The 18,382-nt window shown below is 40.6% G+C and overlaps 2 protein-coding genes across 4 annotated transcripts; one reads left to right on the forward strand and one right to left on the reverse strand.

Annotated features, from left to right (window-relative positions):
- Nucleotides 1-1,130: 1,130 nt before the first annotated feature.
- LOC309715488 (pyruvate dehydrogenase E1 component subunit alpha, mitochondrial-like) lies at nucleotides 1,131-5,755 on the reverse strand. Of its 3 annotated transcripts, none has more exons than XM_082548659.1 (11): nucleotides 5,621-5,755; nucleotides 5,169-5,233; nucleotides 4,922-5,095; nucleotides 4,597-4,723; nucleotides 4,120-4,211; nucleotides 3,905-3,997; nucleotides 3,564-3,719; nucleotides 2,981-3,052; nucleotides 2,838-2,905; nucleotides 2,358-2,466; nucleotides 1,131-2,094 (listed from the first exon to the last, which is right to left on the reverse strand). In XM_082548659.1, exons 1-11 carry the CDS (start codon nucleotides 5,670-5,672, stop codon nucleotides 1,930-1,932), a joined length of 1,173 nt encoding a protein of 390 aa, XP_082404785.1. In that variant the 5' UTR covers nucleotides 5,673-5,755; the 3' UTR covers nucleotides 1,131-1,929. The 3 variants fall into 3 exon arrangements, with proteins under 3 accessions (XP_082404785.1, XP_082404786.1, XP_082404784.1); XM_082548660.1 differs by having other exon boundaries at nucleotides 1,132-2,094; nucleotides 5,169-5,237; nucleotides 5,621-5,699; XM_082548658.1 differs by having other exon boundaries at nucleotides 1,141-2,094; nucleotides 5,169-5,237; nucleotides 5,625-5,747.
- Nucleotides 5,756-16,299: 10,544 nt separating this feature from the next.
- Nucleotides 16,300-17,035, forward strand: LOC309715503 (claudin-4-like). Its single transcript, XM_082548683.1, has one exon. The coding sequence runs from the start codon at nucleotides 16,317-16,319 to the stop codon at nucleotides 16,893-16,895; it is 579 nt and encodes a 192-aa protein (XP_082404809.1). The 5' UTR covers nucleotides 16,300-16,316; the 3' UTR covers nucleotides 16,896-17,035.
- The last annotated feature ends 1,347 nt before the right edge of the window (nucleotides 17,036-18,382 follow it).

The raw sequence follows: 18,382 nt of genomic DNA on the forward strand, positions 1-18,382 counted from the left end.
AGAGGTGAAGCCTAGAAGACAGCTGGCAGCTGCAGCCATGCATGTCAGTACCCACCTGTCACAAAGAGCATTCCTAATTCTGCATAACTGTAAGCATTGAAGCAAACTGCCAATTGGATACTTCTTTACACTCTCACTGTCCTTTGGATGAACCCCCCCCCAAAATTCAGCCAACAAGATTTTGACTGGTCTCTTAATGCAATTGACACACACTCTTCGGCAAGCAGCCTGGGTTCGGAAGAGCCCAACCGTCCTACAGGGACGTTTCCTGTCGGATACACAATGGACGGGTGAAGGAATTGGTGCGTTGTGTGCCTGGGAGGACTGTCGATTGAGATTTATACCTATTAAGAGCCATGATAACAGGGTTCCTGCTGATTGGAACTGGCTGGGCTCTGGCTTATTGAAGAAAGCGGTTACAGCTGTTCAAAACCCCACAAGGCTGGCTGCGTTGATCGAAGCGATGGGAAGGGCCATGAGTACTTGGACTGTGCTCATTGAAGGCAATATGGATAAGATCTTGGAGAAGCTCACAGCTCTTCAACGAGAAATTGATAGACCAGGTGACCAGTGACGGACATTAGACCAACTGTGAAAAATGCAGTTTCCCCGAAAGTTGATTCTGTTCATCTGGATGTAGAAACTTTCACCACATACCCACCCATGTTGCTTGTCACGTGAGTTTATGGTGTTGAGGTGTGAATGCATGTTATTGTGCTGAGAAGTTAGTTTTCCATTCACATACTTATCCTCTACCAGCCCCCACCATTCCATTGTACATTTCATTGTTTGGCTTCCAAGCTACCTGTTCTGCCCCATCTCTAATGGGACTTAATGTGTAATGTTTGGAAGGGGTCCAACTTCACTGCAGGCAACTGAGAAATAGAGGCTCAATCATAATGAAAGGTAATCAGGCCTGAGGAGACTCCACTACCAGAAGGTGACACTGTAGACATTGAGAATAGCTGCAAGCACCTGGAAGTCCCACAGCGAAAAAGAAAACATGAAGTGGCTGCAAGGATAGCTGCAACCTGGAGGGTTTTCACCATACACCACATTAGTTTAGATGAGTGGGACTAAACCTGAAGTACTGGTGTGCTAATGCTACAAAAATTAGCGACTTCTTTGGAAAGGGATCAAGTAGGGTATTTGAGTGTCCCTTAGAGAAGGCTACATAGACCATTCTGATAAAATTTGATCATGCACTAGTTTAAAGCCATTTTCCTCTTAGTTTTGTAGGTATTGAGACTAGACATTCATAGACCATTGTTCTTTGTCAGAGCTGCAACCATAATCTTAAGACATTGAAGCCTAAAGTTTGTTAAAGTTGGCCTGAAGTCTAAATCCAGCAGTGACAGAAGCATGTTAAGTCTTCAGATGCACAAACTTGTCACCCAATGTTAGGGTTCACATTTCTAGTTCAAGTCAAGCCTGAAATGAATCCACTCTTAAAGGGCCTCAGGATTTGAGTACTATGCAAACACATCCGCTCAACTTGAGTCAGATTAAACCTTAGACAGTTGTGTCAAGAAAAGTTACCATGTGAAGACAAGCACTTTCTCAATTTGACTTCTTTAAGCATATGGAGCACAAAGCCATGTTAAGGTCATACATCCTTTGACACTAAACATTTACAGCACCTCAAAAATTACTAGATTACACAGCAAATAATCTAGTCAGAGATTTAAGGAATGTGGCTGAAGTAAAAAGATGAAATCTACCAGAAGCCAATCACTAAACATTTCTGGCCAATGTAAATATGGTGAAGAGCATAAATGTAGGTATAAGTCTTACACTGATAACATTAACACTTCACTGTAGCAATTTCAAGACTTGAGGTAGTAAAGTGAACCTGATCTTGTCCTCTCTGGTGTGAGGCTCAAGTTTAATGTACATGTGTGCATTAATGACAGGTGGTTGTCAAAAGCTTTAGCTAAGAGACTTCAGCTTGGTCCACAGGTTTGTTCCGCGCACCTCAAAAGGCGGCTCATTGTAGAAGATGTGGTTGCACAGTTCTTCCAGTGGGGGCTCTGGGTCTGTGGTGGCAAACTGAGCTGCATCCTCAATCTCCTTCCTCACTTCCACATCAATTCCCTACAGAAATGACAGTTAAACAAGGCATCTCCCAGTATAGGAGGCAATTCTGCAAGACATGTGATGAAACCTGGAGGATCTCATTTTAAATGGAGTTGCAGCCCTTTCATTATCCTCACATGTAAAGCATGCCATTAATACTAGTTCAAGTGAGATCACAAATGTTAGTATGCTTAGCTAGTCAGACTTCCATTACTCGCTGCAAAGAAAAGGTCTAAACTGTCAGAAGTGTTGCTCATAAGTTTGATTTCTGTATCTCCTACCTTGAGTTCCTCCACACTAGCCATGTTGTGGCTGAGCATGTGGTCCTTTAGCATGGCGATGGGGTCACTCTTACTGCGCACTTCCCGGATCTCCTCACGTGTGCGGTAGCTAGAGGGGGAGATGGTGCAGCAGTTGTAGGGATGCACAAGGGTTGCCAAAAAATGTTCTTTGAGCATTTAAAAGTGATTTAGATGCTCAAAGTGAAAAATTAGTGCCTTGAAATTTTCAATAAGCCATTTCTATGCAGATTAGAAACTGATAGACTTAAGTTATTTTGAAGCATCAAGTCTGTCAAATGGAGAAATCTAGCAGAAGATACTGAAATTCTGTAGGCAGAACTAGCCACTACAGAGGGCATACATGAGACCAAGGAGCAGAGATCAGAGCCACAGGAATGGCAAAGGACATTTGTAAGATTAAACAAGAACTTGAGCCAGCTTAAGTTGCAGCAACTTAAGCTGGCTCAAGTAGATGTTTACCTAAGTCCAGGATCGCTCATGCTGTGTCCATGATAGCGGTATGTCTGGAGTTCCATGAGAATAGGACCCTGAGCAAAGGACAAAGAATTTCAGCGAGACAAGTTTCATATCCTGCACATGACAATTAAGCATTTTAAACATACCTTCCCAGAGCGACAGTGATCAGCAGCAAATCTGGTTGCTTCCCGGACACAGAACACATCCATTCCATCCACCTGTGCACAGTTACTGAGTTTTAATCTCATCTTACCAAAAAAAACAAAAAAAACAAAAAAAAAAAAAAAACTGACAGGGTCCATATGCAAGTCCATGGTTGCACCAGACAAATTTTAAATTAGTCAAACCTACAAGGAGTCAGACTTGGTATACTTTTCTGTATTGCAGTCTGATAGTGAACTTCAGAATTCAACATTAGACTAGTGTGTGAGAATGGGTGGATGACTGAATGTTAAGTGGTTTGGGGTCCTTAGGGACTAGTATAGCACTATACAAAATACAGGCCATTTACCTGACCATTTGAGGCTGCCATTTCTCACTTCCAGCTAGTTTGCATTGTGTTTGAAACAAAGAGTTCAGACATGCATTTTTAACTAAACAAACCCAGATTGAATAATTGGCATTTTGATTAAAGAGTGCAAGACTTTGCAAAATGAGAGCAACTGTCATTTTGAGCTGCACTATTTTACAAGTAATGAGAGATGTGCCGAAGCACGCCAGACCCCCTACCCTCAGACCAGGAATGAACTCTCCTCTCTTGTAGTAATCTGTGCTGGCTGCAGCTCGCTCCACTGAGGTGCCCATGGCATAGCGGTTGTTCTCACAGACAAAGATAACAGGCAGCTTCCAGAGAGCAGCCATGTTGTACGTTTCAAAGATCTGGCCCTGTTGAATATACACAAGGCTTTTTAAAGGTTGTCCTGCAAAGTTGTGAAGTTGTGAAGTTACAGCTTCAAGACTTCCTAGAGTTTAGTCATGTTGTGCATTTAGCACATATTTGACAGATACTGGCCGTGCAGAGCCAAGCGTTGCTCTTCAACCCATTTACATACAAAATAAAAACTACATACCTGGTTGGCAGCACCATCACCATAGAGACAGACACACAGCTCATTGTTGCCCAGGTAATTGCAAGCAAGTGCAACACCAGCACCCAAAGGAACCTCGAGAAATCCCACATTGTGTGGACATTAGTGTTAAAGTCTAAATGTACAACAAGTGTCAGTTCCAAACCAATGACATGTTTAAACCATAGAAGGCAAAAAGACACGTAGATGACATTTACCTGAGCACCAATAATTCCATTTCCACCATAGAAGGTTTTGCAGTACATGTGCATAGAGCCGCCCTTGCCCTTTGCAATTCCACCTCTTCTGCCTGTGCATGGAAAACATTAGTTGACATAACGAAAGTATTTCCATCTCAGAGTACTTATTGCCATTTGTTCCTTGATTCAGTGATGCCAAAAACGTCTTAGAGCCTTAATCTCAGGGAGTAAACCACCAAGGGCAAGCCACAATTGTGCCACCTTCATCCAATTAGGGAGACATTTCTATTGTCATCTTGTAACTGTAGTACTCCATGTACTGGGCTCTTTAGGATAATCTTTAAGTTTCTGAACCTCAATAGCTTGACTTTTGGGAAATATTAAAAACCTGTCAAGTTACTCTGGCAAGAACTGAACACTTACAACTGCCACGTTCACAGTGGAGTCGCCAAAATGAGTCCCATGTTTACTGATCTTTAGTCTTCAACAACTCACCAGTGAGCTCAGCCATGATCTCCTTGACAGTCCCTCCCCGGGTGTAAGTGTAGCCATGGACACGATATGCTGTGATCAGGTGGTCTGACAAGTTAATTGAGGCTTCAAGACCAACAGCACAGGCTTCCTATTATGAGAAAACAACTTCACGTGTCTGGACCTAAAGGGAGATTCTGAAGAGTAGCCAAAGAGTATTTTACAATAATAGTACTGTGTTACTGCAATCTGCAATCAGATTGCAGTTCAAAGCCAGTTTCAGATCTTTAGCAGGTATTCAATGTATACCAGCCATGAGTTTCATTGTAGATGAAGAAAAAAACCCAACCTGGCCATCATACAAGTGACAGAATCCTCTAATCATCTTCTGCTTGTACAGCTGATCTGCCTTCAGCTCCATACGTCTCATGACCTGCATTGTGCGGTAGTACTGCAGACCCTCATCACGAGTCAAAACCACCTGAGTGGCAGGGCCCTCATCCAGCAGGAAGAGGTCACATTTCTGGAGAAGCAAATACCCATGAGTCAAAGTGCCAAGTGCCAGTCTGTGTTCAAGACCTCACTGTCAATCTTACCTTTATTTCAAAGGTAGCCCGAGTTGTGAAATCAGTGAATGTGCGTGCTGACATAATCAGTGCAGCTCCCTGTTGAAACAAATTTAAGCACTTAGTCTTTAAAAGCAATGCATGTCATATGGAGACAGCCACAGAGATGATGCTTCCAAGACATTTTCCTCAAGCGCTGTTCCCATTAATCACTCAATGCAACTAAAACACTAGTGGTTCTTTCCCCAACAAGCCAAAAGAATGTCTCCTTTGTAGAACCAGGTTTGTAGTTAAGCCATGCACTGAACAGTCTTTAAGCCAACTGTCAGTTTCCAGTAGTCTCAAGCCATCATCTGAAACAAATTAAAAGTTCTTATCCAGTGCAAATAATATTTTAGCACTAAAGCTTTAATGTTTAAATAAAAACAAGAACAAAAAACAAAGATTTTAACTCAGGTCACGATAAAATAAAAACTGAGTACTTGCATTCTTCCAGGCAGTCACTCGAAACACACTTGCAATACTGGCCAACATTTCACCTACACTAACCCAAGACACAACTGTCCTTGTGGCTTAGGGCCTCTTCCCTGTCTTAAATATTGGCAGCTAAAAAACACAGCTGACGGCGATCCCTCTGATGTGCATAGCACAGAGTGAAGTGAAAGCACCGGAGGTAATCAGGGTAAAGTGACTGCACCTGCAGGAAGGAGTGGAGTTTGTTAACAGTTTACTGATTAAAGGATTGGATGCTGTTGATTTTAAAAGAAAATGTAGGCATACTATTGATGATCACAAAGAGCCTGATACTCTAAGGTGATCTGTGTGCCGTGATAAATGGGGTGTGTTTTATTGAGTAAAGGGTGTTAAATTATTGTGTAGAAGGTGTAAAATTGGTGTGATAAAACTTGGCCATAGCCGTGTTTGGCCCACTGTGGTTGCCACATTTCATACTGTGTTGTATACTTTTTAAACAAGGAAAATTTCTGCATGAGCTTGTTAGGATCCTTGAAATCAATTTTTAAAATAAAATAAAACATAATAAAGGATCTGTCTAACTTGGGAGCTGCTGTCATACTGACGTAACCACAGTCTCAGGCCTTGATCTGTTTCTGTTACATCCTACATGTCTTTGAAGAAATATTCTCAGTCCAGCTGAGGATGTGGTCCCTGCCAGTCATAATGGTAGTTTAAATGCCCTTTTAGGTATGACCTATACGTTTCTGCAGTATGTTCATCCACTTTGTAAAGGCATTTGTATAAATTTGTGTTACAGAATCAATCACAACCATTAGTTTCATATCTGCAATAAAATATATATATATAGCATAACAGTGCAATTCTTTAATGCTTCTTTAAGCTGTTTCAGCTATTAAACTTTGATGATGGCTATAACTTCACCTCGGTGTGTCCTTGGTCCTCCAGGTAGATGCCCGAGGTTTTTGAAATCTGGTGAGTGAGATCAGACTGCAGAGATCCTGATCCTGTAAAAAAAAATTAGGAGAAAAAACATCACTGCACACTTTCATGAAATGAATTAAAGTTGATGAAAGGAAGAAAAACAGGTTAAATTAGAGCAGAGCTCTGGGAAGCAAAACAATACAACATCATCAGTTTTTATTAAATGTGATCTTCAGCCATTAAATTGTGATGGAGATGGCAAATGGTAAATGGCCTGTATTTGTATAGCGCTTTTCTAGTTCCTAAGGACCCCAAAGCGCTTTACACAACCTGTCATCCACCCATTCACACACACATTCACACACTGGTGATGGCAAGTTACATTGTAGCCACAGCCACCCTGGGGCGCACTGACAGAGGCGCCCCAGGTCGCAATACCAAGCCAAGTGTATGACCCGGGAATCTACTGAGCAGGCGATCGGTTTATAGCTTGAAACTTACACACACGATCACTGAATGCACTTCCTGCTGTGAGACAACAGTGCCAACCACCACTGTCCACATTGTCCACATTCATTTAATTTTTTTTAAAAATGTCTTTGTAGAGTTTAATAAGTTCTCTCTACTATACAGCATATGCACTTTGCACAGGCTATAAGCATTCATCTGCACAGTAAAATGGTTACATCTATGTCACTCATTTATTTTTATTTGGTTTTGATTTCCTGCCCTGTATCAAATCCATCATAGACTCTCAGCTACAAGTACCGATACACTAATAAAATATTGAAACTGATTAGGTACAGTCTACAATCTTTCCATGCATAACATGAATAATCCAGATTGAGGTTGTCATAATGAAAGGGTTAAATAGCTGTTAGTGTGCCTTGTTTTGCAGCATGTTTCACAATATAAAAAAAACATAATGTCACATCTGATTTAAAAACATGAAGACTTACACGTAAGCTGTAAATAAGCCGTCCTTATCTTTGAATCTTACCTCTCTTCTTCCTCTCTTGTGCGCTTTCTTATCTTTCTCCATCTCTGAGTGAAGTTAGGTCTCTGTTTTTTTCTCTTCCTGTGAAATATAGCAGCTGGACCTTTAGCTAGCAACACACTGTGACAAACTGCACACAAACAATTTGTGTGCAGTTTGCTAATGTTTGTTGGTTTGTTAAGGCTCAAATAGGTTTGACGTGATGATAAAATAATTACCCCCAAATGTGTTAAAGCAAAAGTAACAAGACTGTTTTGAAAAGGAATAGAAAGTACATATATTTATTTAAAAATGCATGGAGTAAAAATAAAAAGTAAAAACTACTCACGGAAAGTACAGTACCTGGAAATTGTAATTTAGTACACCAACAAAATATTTGTACTTTGTTACTTCCCACCTCATGTGACAACGAGGCAGAGAGAGGTGCTTTAGCCAAGATTTTCAAAACATGATATGTCCTACAAAAACCATCAGAGTTCAGAACAGGCTTAACTTATAAGTAAAGCTATCACCTGGGGATTTAACTGCAAATTAAACCATAACATATGGGCTCCATGGAGCGCCAGCCTGCTGCCTCAACATGCAGAAGCTGCCAGTGGCAGTTTGGTAGGATGTAGAAGGTAGGAGAATCCAAACAAAATATCACTGCAAACTTTAAATATGCAAGTACAAATCTAGCAGCACTTTCTGGATGAAAGCATGAGGAAAACTCTCTCTGGGTCCCTCCCATGTAGCTTTGACTGGAAACAGCTTCTGCAGAATTGTCTCCTGAGCAGTCCCAGTTATTATCGCCACATTCATCAGATTCACAGGATACGGTCATCCTTTCAGACAGCCCTTTTAGGAAACGTCAGAAGCTGGATGCAGAAGCTAAGCAAGTAAGAGTTAGCAGAGTTCCCCATTCTTCTAACAGTGTCATTTTTGTTTGTAGCTTAAGTGCTCTGAACTGTGGTTATATCAACATGTAGAATGTTTTTTATTGTGTTTTCCAATTGTTGGAATTGATTCTCACCAGCAAACCTGGTGGAGAACGTATAATAAATGAATACAATCAAATATAAAGTCCCTGGTGGATGAAACCAGAAGAAAAATGGTCAACATACTGGTAGCTGACTTGACAGAAAAAAATGGGTAATTTATTTCTGGCCCTTTGATTTTACTATCATTTTCAAATGATTTTAAATCTCTATTAATTCCAGGGAAGCTGACTAGTCCTTTTCCTTTTGATCTTGCAGTACATCACCACCACGACAGGTAAAAGAAATGTATGCCAGAGGAATTGTAACCTTTTTCCCTTACCTCAGTGACCCGTACTCCAAAATGGCTATGTAAGTAGCTCACAGTAATAACTGATACAACTAAAATCGCATTTAATCATTTTAAATCCTGCCAAAATGTACGTCCTTATCAACTGTTCATTGTTACATAACTGATAAATGAATAAACAAAATGTCTGTACATGTCACTCTCCAAGGAACATTATTATGATTGCGAAAGTGGCACTGGTTACTTGGCCTGGAGGATAAAAAACCATACAGAGATGGACTGCTAAAGGGAGGCGATTATCATCTGGAGGTAACACTTATAATTCAGTGGAAATACAGTATACAGTTCCAAATTGTGGTACTGTATTAATAATGGTTATCAAATGTTGTTATTAGTTTTGATAAAGCTGTATTTCGTATTGTCTAGCACCAGGAGATGGATCATCGGGTGAAGTCCGGTGTGGTGGACCAACTGTCAGACGAGAGTTGCAGTTTGTTACAGAGAAGTTACTGAGTGAGGATGAGTGCAAGGAAGCAATCTCTCTGATGAAACATTCAGCTGATAAAGACACAGTAAAGAAGAAGATTAAGTTGACATTTGTTTATCGACACAACATGGTCCTTGACCCCTGCTGTCAAGCAACATACTGTCTGTTTTTCCACATTTCAAAGATATCAAAGGCTTGGTGAATATTTGTCATTACTTTGACAATGTAAACACATTTTATTTTTTGCAGATAGCAGATATAATTCTCTATTCTCTATCCCTGTTACAGATCGAACAGGATTTTGTACTGATGTTTGGTGAGGATGTATCAGGCAGGTTGCTGAAAAGGTGGCCAACAACATTCAAAAGAAAGATTATCCAACAAGGCAGAAAGCTTCCTTCAACCAGTGACCTGAAAAAACTCTTGCTGGCAGTTGACTCTCCTGAGGATGCCACTGAATTTAATGTTGACATTGGTGAGCTTGTAACAAACCTTTTGGGTTATAGCACCACTAGGGGGGGAGTCTCCTAGGGTGTGTGTGAGTATAGCGTGGCAGCCATTACATGCTGCTCGTGTTCTGTTCTCAGGATAGACCTCACCATTGTAACGGCCTGGCACCGGCGACTACCGATCCCCGCACATGTATGTACGGACAGTGTAGAGCCGTGGAGACCTGGCTTGTATGGTCTTATGTTGCTGACAAGGAATAAAGGTCTGTTGTTTAATTTAACTGACTGGCTCCGTGTTATCCGGCTAACCTCCACACCACATGCCCGCTGGACCGGCTAGCCGCTCCTTCCTCGCCAGACTGCTGTTACAAGCTGTTGTTTCTTGGATTAGCACATTTATAGCATATATAATGTTTGTCACAGAACAGCTATCCTTTTTGTATTTTGGGTCTACTCAAACATTTTGTCAATGCAGATGCATTGAAATGTGTTGTTGATGCTGATGATTCAACTTTATTAAAAACAAATATTTTTTGCAGGCTGGGACAGTGACCTCTCAGCAATTCTATTGCTATTACATCTGATTCCACCATCCGGTCAGGGTCAGAAGAGACCAGGAAATGTATCAGCTTCTTAAACAGAACGGCATCTTGTTGTCTTCAAGAAGGTTTGTGTTTCTTTTCTATTTTTGTGTTATGAATTACCAATTTAAGAAACACTTGATTCTTATTGCTTGTCTGTATTTGTCTTTTCATACTGGAGCAAATATCCAAGAGCACCTTGATGCCATCACTACCAGCACTCAACCCTACCTCCTGGCTGTTGGGGTGAAAAAGAATGACATCCACCGGTTCTTCATTATTCTTGACAACAATGCCATACCATGCAAGTCTACCTCTTCACTTGGTGCTTTTGATGAACTGTTTAAAGCACATTTTGTGTTTGGCACATCTTACAACACCCTGCTTCACAACATGTACACATTCATCCAAACCACAGGTTTTAGAAAACATTTAAATACCAAACATGTTAACTATTTTGACCAACAGGTTGACACTGATGTTAATCTACAGCCTGATGTGGAAGTTAAAGAAGTTAGCATTACAGGGGAGGTGATGTCAACTAATGTAGAAGAAACACCCACAACATCTGAAAAGTTGAAAAGGTCAAATAAGAGCACTTTGGATATGTGTGCCTCTGCTGTTGCACAGCTCAGGGCAGCTGGATTAAGCCAATCTACTGTGAATAGTTTTGTCTCCTCAATGGAGGAAGTGTTTTATACTCAGGCTAAAGATGCAGCCTTACAGAGCGTACCTTCACAGTACACCACAAGTAAAAAAAAAAAAGAAAAACAGGATCCCACGCTTCAAGATTTGATGTGTTGGAGCCGGAGTAAGGGGCACATTATGGAGTAGACGCGCAAACCACGAGGTCCCAGTTGTTTGTTAAATTACTTTATGTTTCACCTATTGTGGCCCGATTTCAGAGATTCCTTAAGCTCTATTAAGAAAGTCAGCATTGTTTTAGTAGTTGTTTTTTCCGTCTTTTTGGCTTATCCTGAACTGAAATACCTCCTAAGCAGTCTGCTAAAAGAGCACAGGCTAGCTGCTCAGAGACTGCAGCGAGCAGTCAACTGAAATGCAGCATTTCTTCAACAAACACACCTTAAGAATAATGACCATGCCAGATTAAGACGAAGTTGGGTTGGACACATTTTTCATTCCAAATTTAATGGTAAAGCCAGAGGCGCAGCAATTTTGATCAATAAGAATATTCCATTTATAGTCTCTCACACAACAGCTGACTTATTTCGCAATTGGATGAGCAACACTCTACAACCCCCTCTCCAGATCTGTATAAACAAAGATTAACTTTACAAACTGAACTTAATTTAATCTCAACCCAGCAGTTAGAGTCTATGATTCTCAAATCTAGGGGAAGATGGTTTGAGCACAGACAAATCAAATATGAGGCTATATTATGGGAGCGTGAAGGTATGCCAGGGGGCGGGAAGGATAGAAGTTTCTCGGTTCCCCTGGTGTTAGGATTTCAGCACACTGTCCAGGAGGTGCCTTTTAGAGGTAGTCCGGCAGGTATTGCAGCCTATGAATCTGAATTACAGGAGTTAAAAGAGATTCTTAAAAGTCAGCAAGAGCAGTTGAATTATCTCGCAAGGAGCTGCTTTGAATAGTGCTTATCCTAACCATATCCTGCCATATCCTGTAATAAGGCCGTAATTTGCAGACGGTGCCAGAAGGTTGAGCATTTTGCCAGAGAGTGCCCTGGCGAGCCCACAGTTATGCCTATGCAATCCAGCGCAGGCCTGTTCAAGTAATGTTGCTTGCTCTGCAGGTATTGTTGCCCAAATCCCTTCAGGGTCAGGTTTTGTAGTACGGTTATCAGGGTGTTCGGAGAACAGTAGATGTGGTTTCTCAATGGTGATACTGGTTAGGGATGTATGGAGACATCCAAAAGTGGCGCCAGGAGTCAGCTAAAGATGCACAAACCCATCCTAATATTTATGTCGGTCATTTGCTGGCATCCCGACCAAAGCAAATCCCTGCAGCTAACTGGCGTAAGACGCCAGTTAGCTGCCCTGACCAAAATGGGTCCATGTACACTGTTGCTCTGGTAGATAACCTGAGTCACGTGAAACATGTTCGCTGTTCACAATTAAAGAAGAATGTGGAATTTGAGAGCCTTTGTCCCTTCAGTGTGTGAATGTGTGTGTGAATGGGTGGATGACAGGTTGTGTAAAGCGCTTTGGGGTCCTTAGGGACTAGAAAAGCGCTATACAAATACAGACCATTTACCATTTTACCATTCAGTGCTCCAGTTCAACTACTAGAAACTGCCCCTATAGAGGAACCTATGCAAGGTTGTGAGTGGTTTTTATTGGTTTTTGAACCTAATCCGGCCCCAAGAAATTGCCAACCAAGACCGGAGACTCCTCGCCCCCGTAGATCAGGCTAGCTAGAACCCTTAACATCCGCTGTGGTGTCGGTTTGCACAAATCCGTTGCCAGGTATTGCTGACGTCCAGAATGGTGTAGCCCCTTTTCGTAGGACTACTTGGGCTAATGCTGGGACACACTCGAATCCGCATAATCTTCGCCAGGTAGCAGGGAGTAGAGCAATCAAGGCTGGGAGTCCCCAGGTACTGGTGCCCAATACAATTACCCCGTTTAGTAGGGGTGCAACAATACTCGTATCGGTATCGAACAATACAAAATTTTTAATTTATTTTATCAACTTTTCTTCTGACGATACTGTCTGTGTTGAGAGCTCAGTTGATCTGCGTTCGACTACTCCGCCTAGGCTGCACTGTCGAGCGCAGATCCACTGAGCGCGCAAGTTAAGCTCGTTGCAACATGGCAACTGCCTCAACGCTACCCGAAATGGAACCTCCCCCACCCTCATTCAGATCTGGCGTATGGAACTATCTTGGTTTTCATGTTAGCGCGTCATGGACAAAAGTAAAACAGTATGTTGGATGTGCCACGCAATGCTCAATTACATTTGTGGGACCTAGTGCGTTAACACAGTTAGATCTTTAACGTGTTGATGCCGTCCAGCCCCACACACAGGGCGATCCGCGGTAACTCGTTAACGGAGATTTGCGACGTTATGGCTTTAATGTCATTTTAATGAGATTAACGCTGACAGCCCTATGGGAACACAATGAATATGACTGCACATTTACACCGGCATCATCCTAATGCAAAGACAAGTAAGTAGAAGCAGACAAAAACAACAAGCACGCATGCTACAAACTTTACCCGAGTCATTTAGACGGCCGTTAGCACATGATTCTCCTTATGGGGACCTGATATGTTTAATATGCTGCTGAGAATATAGCCCAGAAGAAGCGTATACTATAGCTTTTATTTTGGAAAGAGCCATTTCTCTGTAATAAACTCTCTTTTCCAAATATGAGTGATTCCTCAATCAGATAGATTTTTTTTTTATTACTTTGTTGTTTCAGCAACATTACATTTAAAAACTGTACTTTTGAGTTAAAATATATATTTATAATTTTAATAAATGACAAATTAAAAAGGAATGAACATTTTTTTGTATCGAAAAAATATCGAACCGTGACACCAAAGTATCGAACCGAACCGTGAATTTTGTGTATCGTTGCACCCCTACCGTTTAGACCTTGGCAGTAAATGTCAATAGTCAGGACAACGATTCAAATCCCGGGGGTTAATTGTAGTAAAGTCTGCGAACGCAGCGCAAAATCTAATATTCTTTCCTGGGGTGTAACTTCCCCCAGGTAGCACCCCTCCGTAATCCCTCGCACCGCTACAATTTGGTGTGTGTCGACAGGATGTAGGTTCAGTGTTAACCTGCCCCAGCCAAATCCTTTCCTCCCCTCCTCGTGCTGCTACATTATAATTGGAGTATATTTGTCTTCTCTCTTGTTTAAAACAAAAAACAGAAAAACCAAACAAAAACCCTAACACTAGGTCTGCACTTGCAGGCCTCGCTGGTTCAAAGATTCATCCCCGTTGTAAGAGCCAATTAAAGGTTAATTTTATTGGTACTGGTAAAATGATTAGAGGAGAAATATATATGTTTGATGTTAAGAATATAATTCTAGTTGATTTTAAAATACTGTTTGTTAAATGTATAGAATATAGAAGTGCAACATTCTAATGCGCTTTTTAGTATTTTGGGCTTCCGGCACACTGTAATTACGTAGTTGGGGAGTCAGATAAGCTGGAAGCAACACAGTTTTTTGACCGAGTCTTGCCATGTAAATTAAAAGTTTCAATAAACATATTTTTTGCAAGAAAAGTACCTGGACTTGCTCGCGTTCAAATGCATGTTGCCGGACTGACTCCTAAAGGTGGTACAGAAGAGTGAAATAGAGACGGAGTGCCGCCACTACACCCGTAAACAAAGCAAGACAATCAGAGATCAATCTATTTCAACTTGCAAGGGGAGCCGATCAGATCAGGGCCTTAGAGCTGAAAGCTCCTCACCTGATCCCAGACAACTAAAAAAACAGTGTCCCCTTGACGCCTTTTATTCAGTTACACAAACACCCATGGTAAAATCTCTGTGGTGTGTCATAGTTAAGTCACTGTGTGTGTGTGTGCAATTATGTGCGGGCATGTGTGTGTGTGTGTGTGTGTGTGTGTATACGTGACTTCCTGCTGGTCATAAAAGGGTCATCTCCCCTCACCCCTGTATATGGCTCAACTCTTTTAACAGTCCACCATATACGAGCATAGGTGAGCCCATAATGGTAGGAAGTAAACATTCCTTACCAAATAAGAAAACCAGGACCTTACACGAAATGTGCCTGCAGTTAAACACTATAGCTATAACCTCCTCCACCATCCTACAAGTAAGAAAGGGACAGAAAAATATCTGAACATGCAGTTCAGGACAAGGTTTACAAATTTAAGTACAATGACAACTTTTACCAAAATCACCCTAACACTATAGGCTGCACTATTTGGTTATGAAACAACATCAGCATCTTGGCCACTCTGCATGAAACAGACTTTTTGTTAAAATGTTTTTTCAGCAAGTTGAGAAGAACATTGGGTCAAAAGAGCCAGGACCATGACATTCACATTCGTATCATTAATTTTCTGTAGGGGAAATCGGGAGAGAAAGGAAAGAAGAAAACTGTTAGTAAAACATAAACATAAAGATTAAAATATACAAGAATTAATATTTAACAGCACAAACAAAGTGAAAGAAAATCAAAGGAATTAAAAAACATTAACAATTGTTGCCAGTAAACAGGCGTGATATAACACCAGAAATGAAATTGTTTTGAGCCCAACTAAAAGGTTTGGTTTGGTGCCTAATGTGTTGCCGGCTTTGTGTGGTTGTATTTCTCACACTATATCCTGCAGTGAAACTGCTTTTCACACAGGGTATTGTTTCTCATCTTTCTCCCACTGTTTCAGAAATATATTCGGTATGCAATTATTACTTCCATGCATTAAACACACACACACACAGACTACTGATCTCACATGTATATGAAGTTCTCAATCATAGTTTCCACTTTAATTTAAACACAGCATTTCTTCAGAAGGATTGAGATTAACAATATAACAACACAAGGCTCAATCTGCTGTGAATAAATCTCACTAATTTTAGTGATCCTGAACAAATTTTGATTTCTTTATTTGCACTGAAATAATTTATTTAGTGACTTTGTTTCTACTTTGTGATAAACTTCTAAGTGAATAAAAAGTTAACACTGAGATTAAAATTGTAACAGAGATGTGGCATTTTTCAGCAATGATGATGCACATTTAGTAGGTTCCAATCAAATACTACTTGCATTTTTCAAATTCAAATTATTATTAGTTCTTCTGTGTGCTATTTTTTGCCGTTATGTGTCACTTTCTCAGTTTCAACTCAGAGGCAACACTAAAAGCTGTCATCTCCTGTAGAAGTGTGAACAGGAACCGTGGAGGCCACAGTGAAATTCTGAGTATTAAAACCAAATGATAACCACTTCCTTCTCAGCGCTTCAGATAAATTCCTGAATCTCCTGTTAACACATCACCTTTACTCTTTGAAGAGTAAAGGTGCTTCAGCATCATCATGGTGGCTTGTGAAAGACAGCTTCTGGGCCTGGCCTTGGCCATCATTGGCTTTGTGGGGACCATTAGCATCTGTGCTCTTCCCACATGGACAGTGCATAAAGTCGACCATCAATCATCGAACAACGTGCAATCTGAAGGTTTGTGGAAAGCCTGTGATACCGTCAGTGCAGAGCATGTGGAGTGCAAACAATATGGAAGTCTAGACCTTGAGGTTGCCAGAGTGCTCATCATCATTGCCATTATTATTGGTGTCTTTGGGATCCTGCTCGGTGTTGTTGGGAGCAAATTCATCAACTTTGTGCCAGATGAAATGAAAAAGAGCAAAATAGCTATGGTTTCTGGAGTTGCTATTCTCTTTGCTGGCCTCTTTGTGCTAATACCAGTCTGCTGGACCACCATCACCATCACCTATGTTCTGCAGGGTGACCGTGTAAAGAGTGAACCGGGAGCCTTGCTTTACATTGGCTGGATCACCACAGCACTTCTGTTCCTGGGAGGAGGCCTCCTCTGCAGCTCCTTTATCTGCAGAGATGGAACTGACCAAGATGTTGAGTACGTCAACCCTCACTCTTTGTAAATAGTCTTTTTTACAAAGAGCAGTTACTTAGTTACTCATATTAACCTAAGCTTTGAAATCCAGCAGTCTGTTAAAGAGAAAAAAAAAGGTTGAATGAGTAGTACAAGAAAGTTTAAAATGTAATTAAAATAGGAAAAACTTTCGGCAATTTGTGGATGTAACTTAATTCTTGATATATTTTGTTGTATTTTATACCAGACAGTTTTTCTTATTATGTTTACTGTTTATGCTATGTACTATAAGAATTTGGACACAGTTTCCCTTTTTTCTGTTATCTTTGTAAAGATCAAAAGCATGTGCATTCAAAACCTCTATAAAATATGATTGTGTATCTTAAATCCAGATCTGATCTTTGACTTTTTCTTTATTAAACTGTTCAATATTGATTGTGTTATTCATTTGCAGTTGCATTGAGAATACCTTTCTGCAGTATTTGTTTGCAGTTTTTTTGATTAGGTATGATTGTATTGTAACAGTAAAATTGTCACATTAAGTTGTCGGTTAATAAGAGAATGAGATCATGTTTTGGGCATTTTGAGTTTTGCTTAGTGTTTTTAAAGATGTCTTTTTGGTGGCTGTTTTTCTGAAAGAAGCCAATTAAAAAATGTTTGTTTTCTTTTGTTTGGATTTTTAAATGTATTGCATCCAGTGTTGGGCAAGTTACTTTGAAAAAGTAATTAATTTAAATATAAATATATAAATATAAATCATAACAGACTTCAAAGATACCACAGTGTACTCCTGGTGTGGAGAGGGCTTGTGGAAGAAATGTGAATTCGCAGAAAACTCATCCTTTGGTGTGTGTATGGATTACGAGCACATACCATTACCTAAAGAGCTGAGGGCTGCCAGAGTACTTATGATCATTGCCATTATCATTGCGCTCCTTGCGATGCTGCTTGGTGCAGCTGGGAGCAAGTTTATTAACTTTGTGCCAATTAAAAGGCAAAGGAGCAAAATGGCTCTGACTTCTGGAATTGCCTACCTCATTGCAGGCCTATTTGTTCTCGTACCAGTCAGCTGGACAGCCAATACCATCAGTGATCATTTTCATCCTACCCAGTCTCCTTGCCATCCTACCCATCCTCACCATGGGATGCTTAGGAAGATGGAGTGGGGAACCTCGCTCTACATTGGCTGGTTCACCGCCATCCTTCTGTCTCTGGGAGGAGGCCTCGTCTGCAGCTCCTTTTTTTGCAGGGCAGAAACTGACTAAAACATTAAGTACTCCAACTCTTACCATGTAAGCAAGGCCATATGTAATAAGGCTTATTTTTATACATCGAGCAGTCTATTGGAAATAAGAAAAAGGTTTTCTGAAAGTTTTCATCTTTACTTTGTCCTTTGAATGAGTAGATTAACAAAGTATAAAATCAGATTAAAAAAGAAGAATTTTGCAGTTTGGTTATGTAACTTGCTTCTAAATCCGTTTTGTTGTATCACCATTATAACCACCTTTGCATTTTTTAAAAATTTATTATTTGTGT

This window comes from Aulonocara stuartgranti (genome assembly GCF_965226115.1).
Source record: "Aulonocara stuartgranti genome assembly, chromosome: 10".
Classification (NCBI taxonomy): Eukaryota; Metazoa; Chordata; class Actinopteri; order Cichliformes; family Cichlidae; genus Aulonocara; species Aulonocara stuartgranti.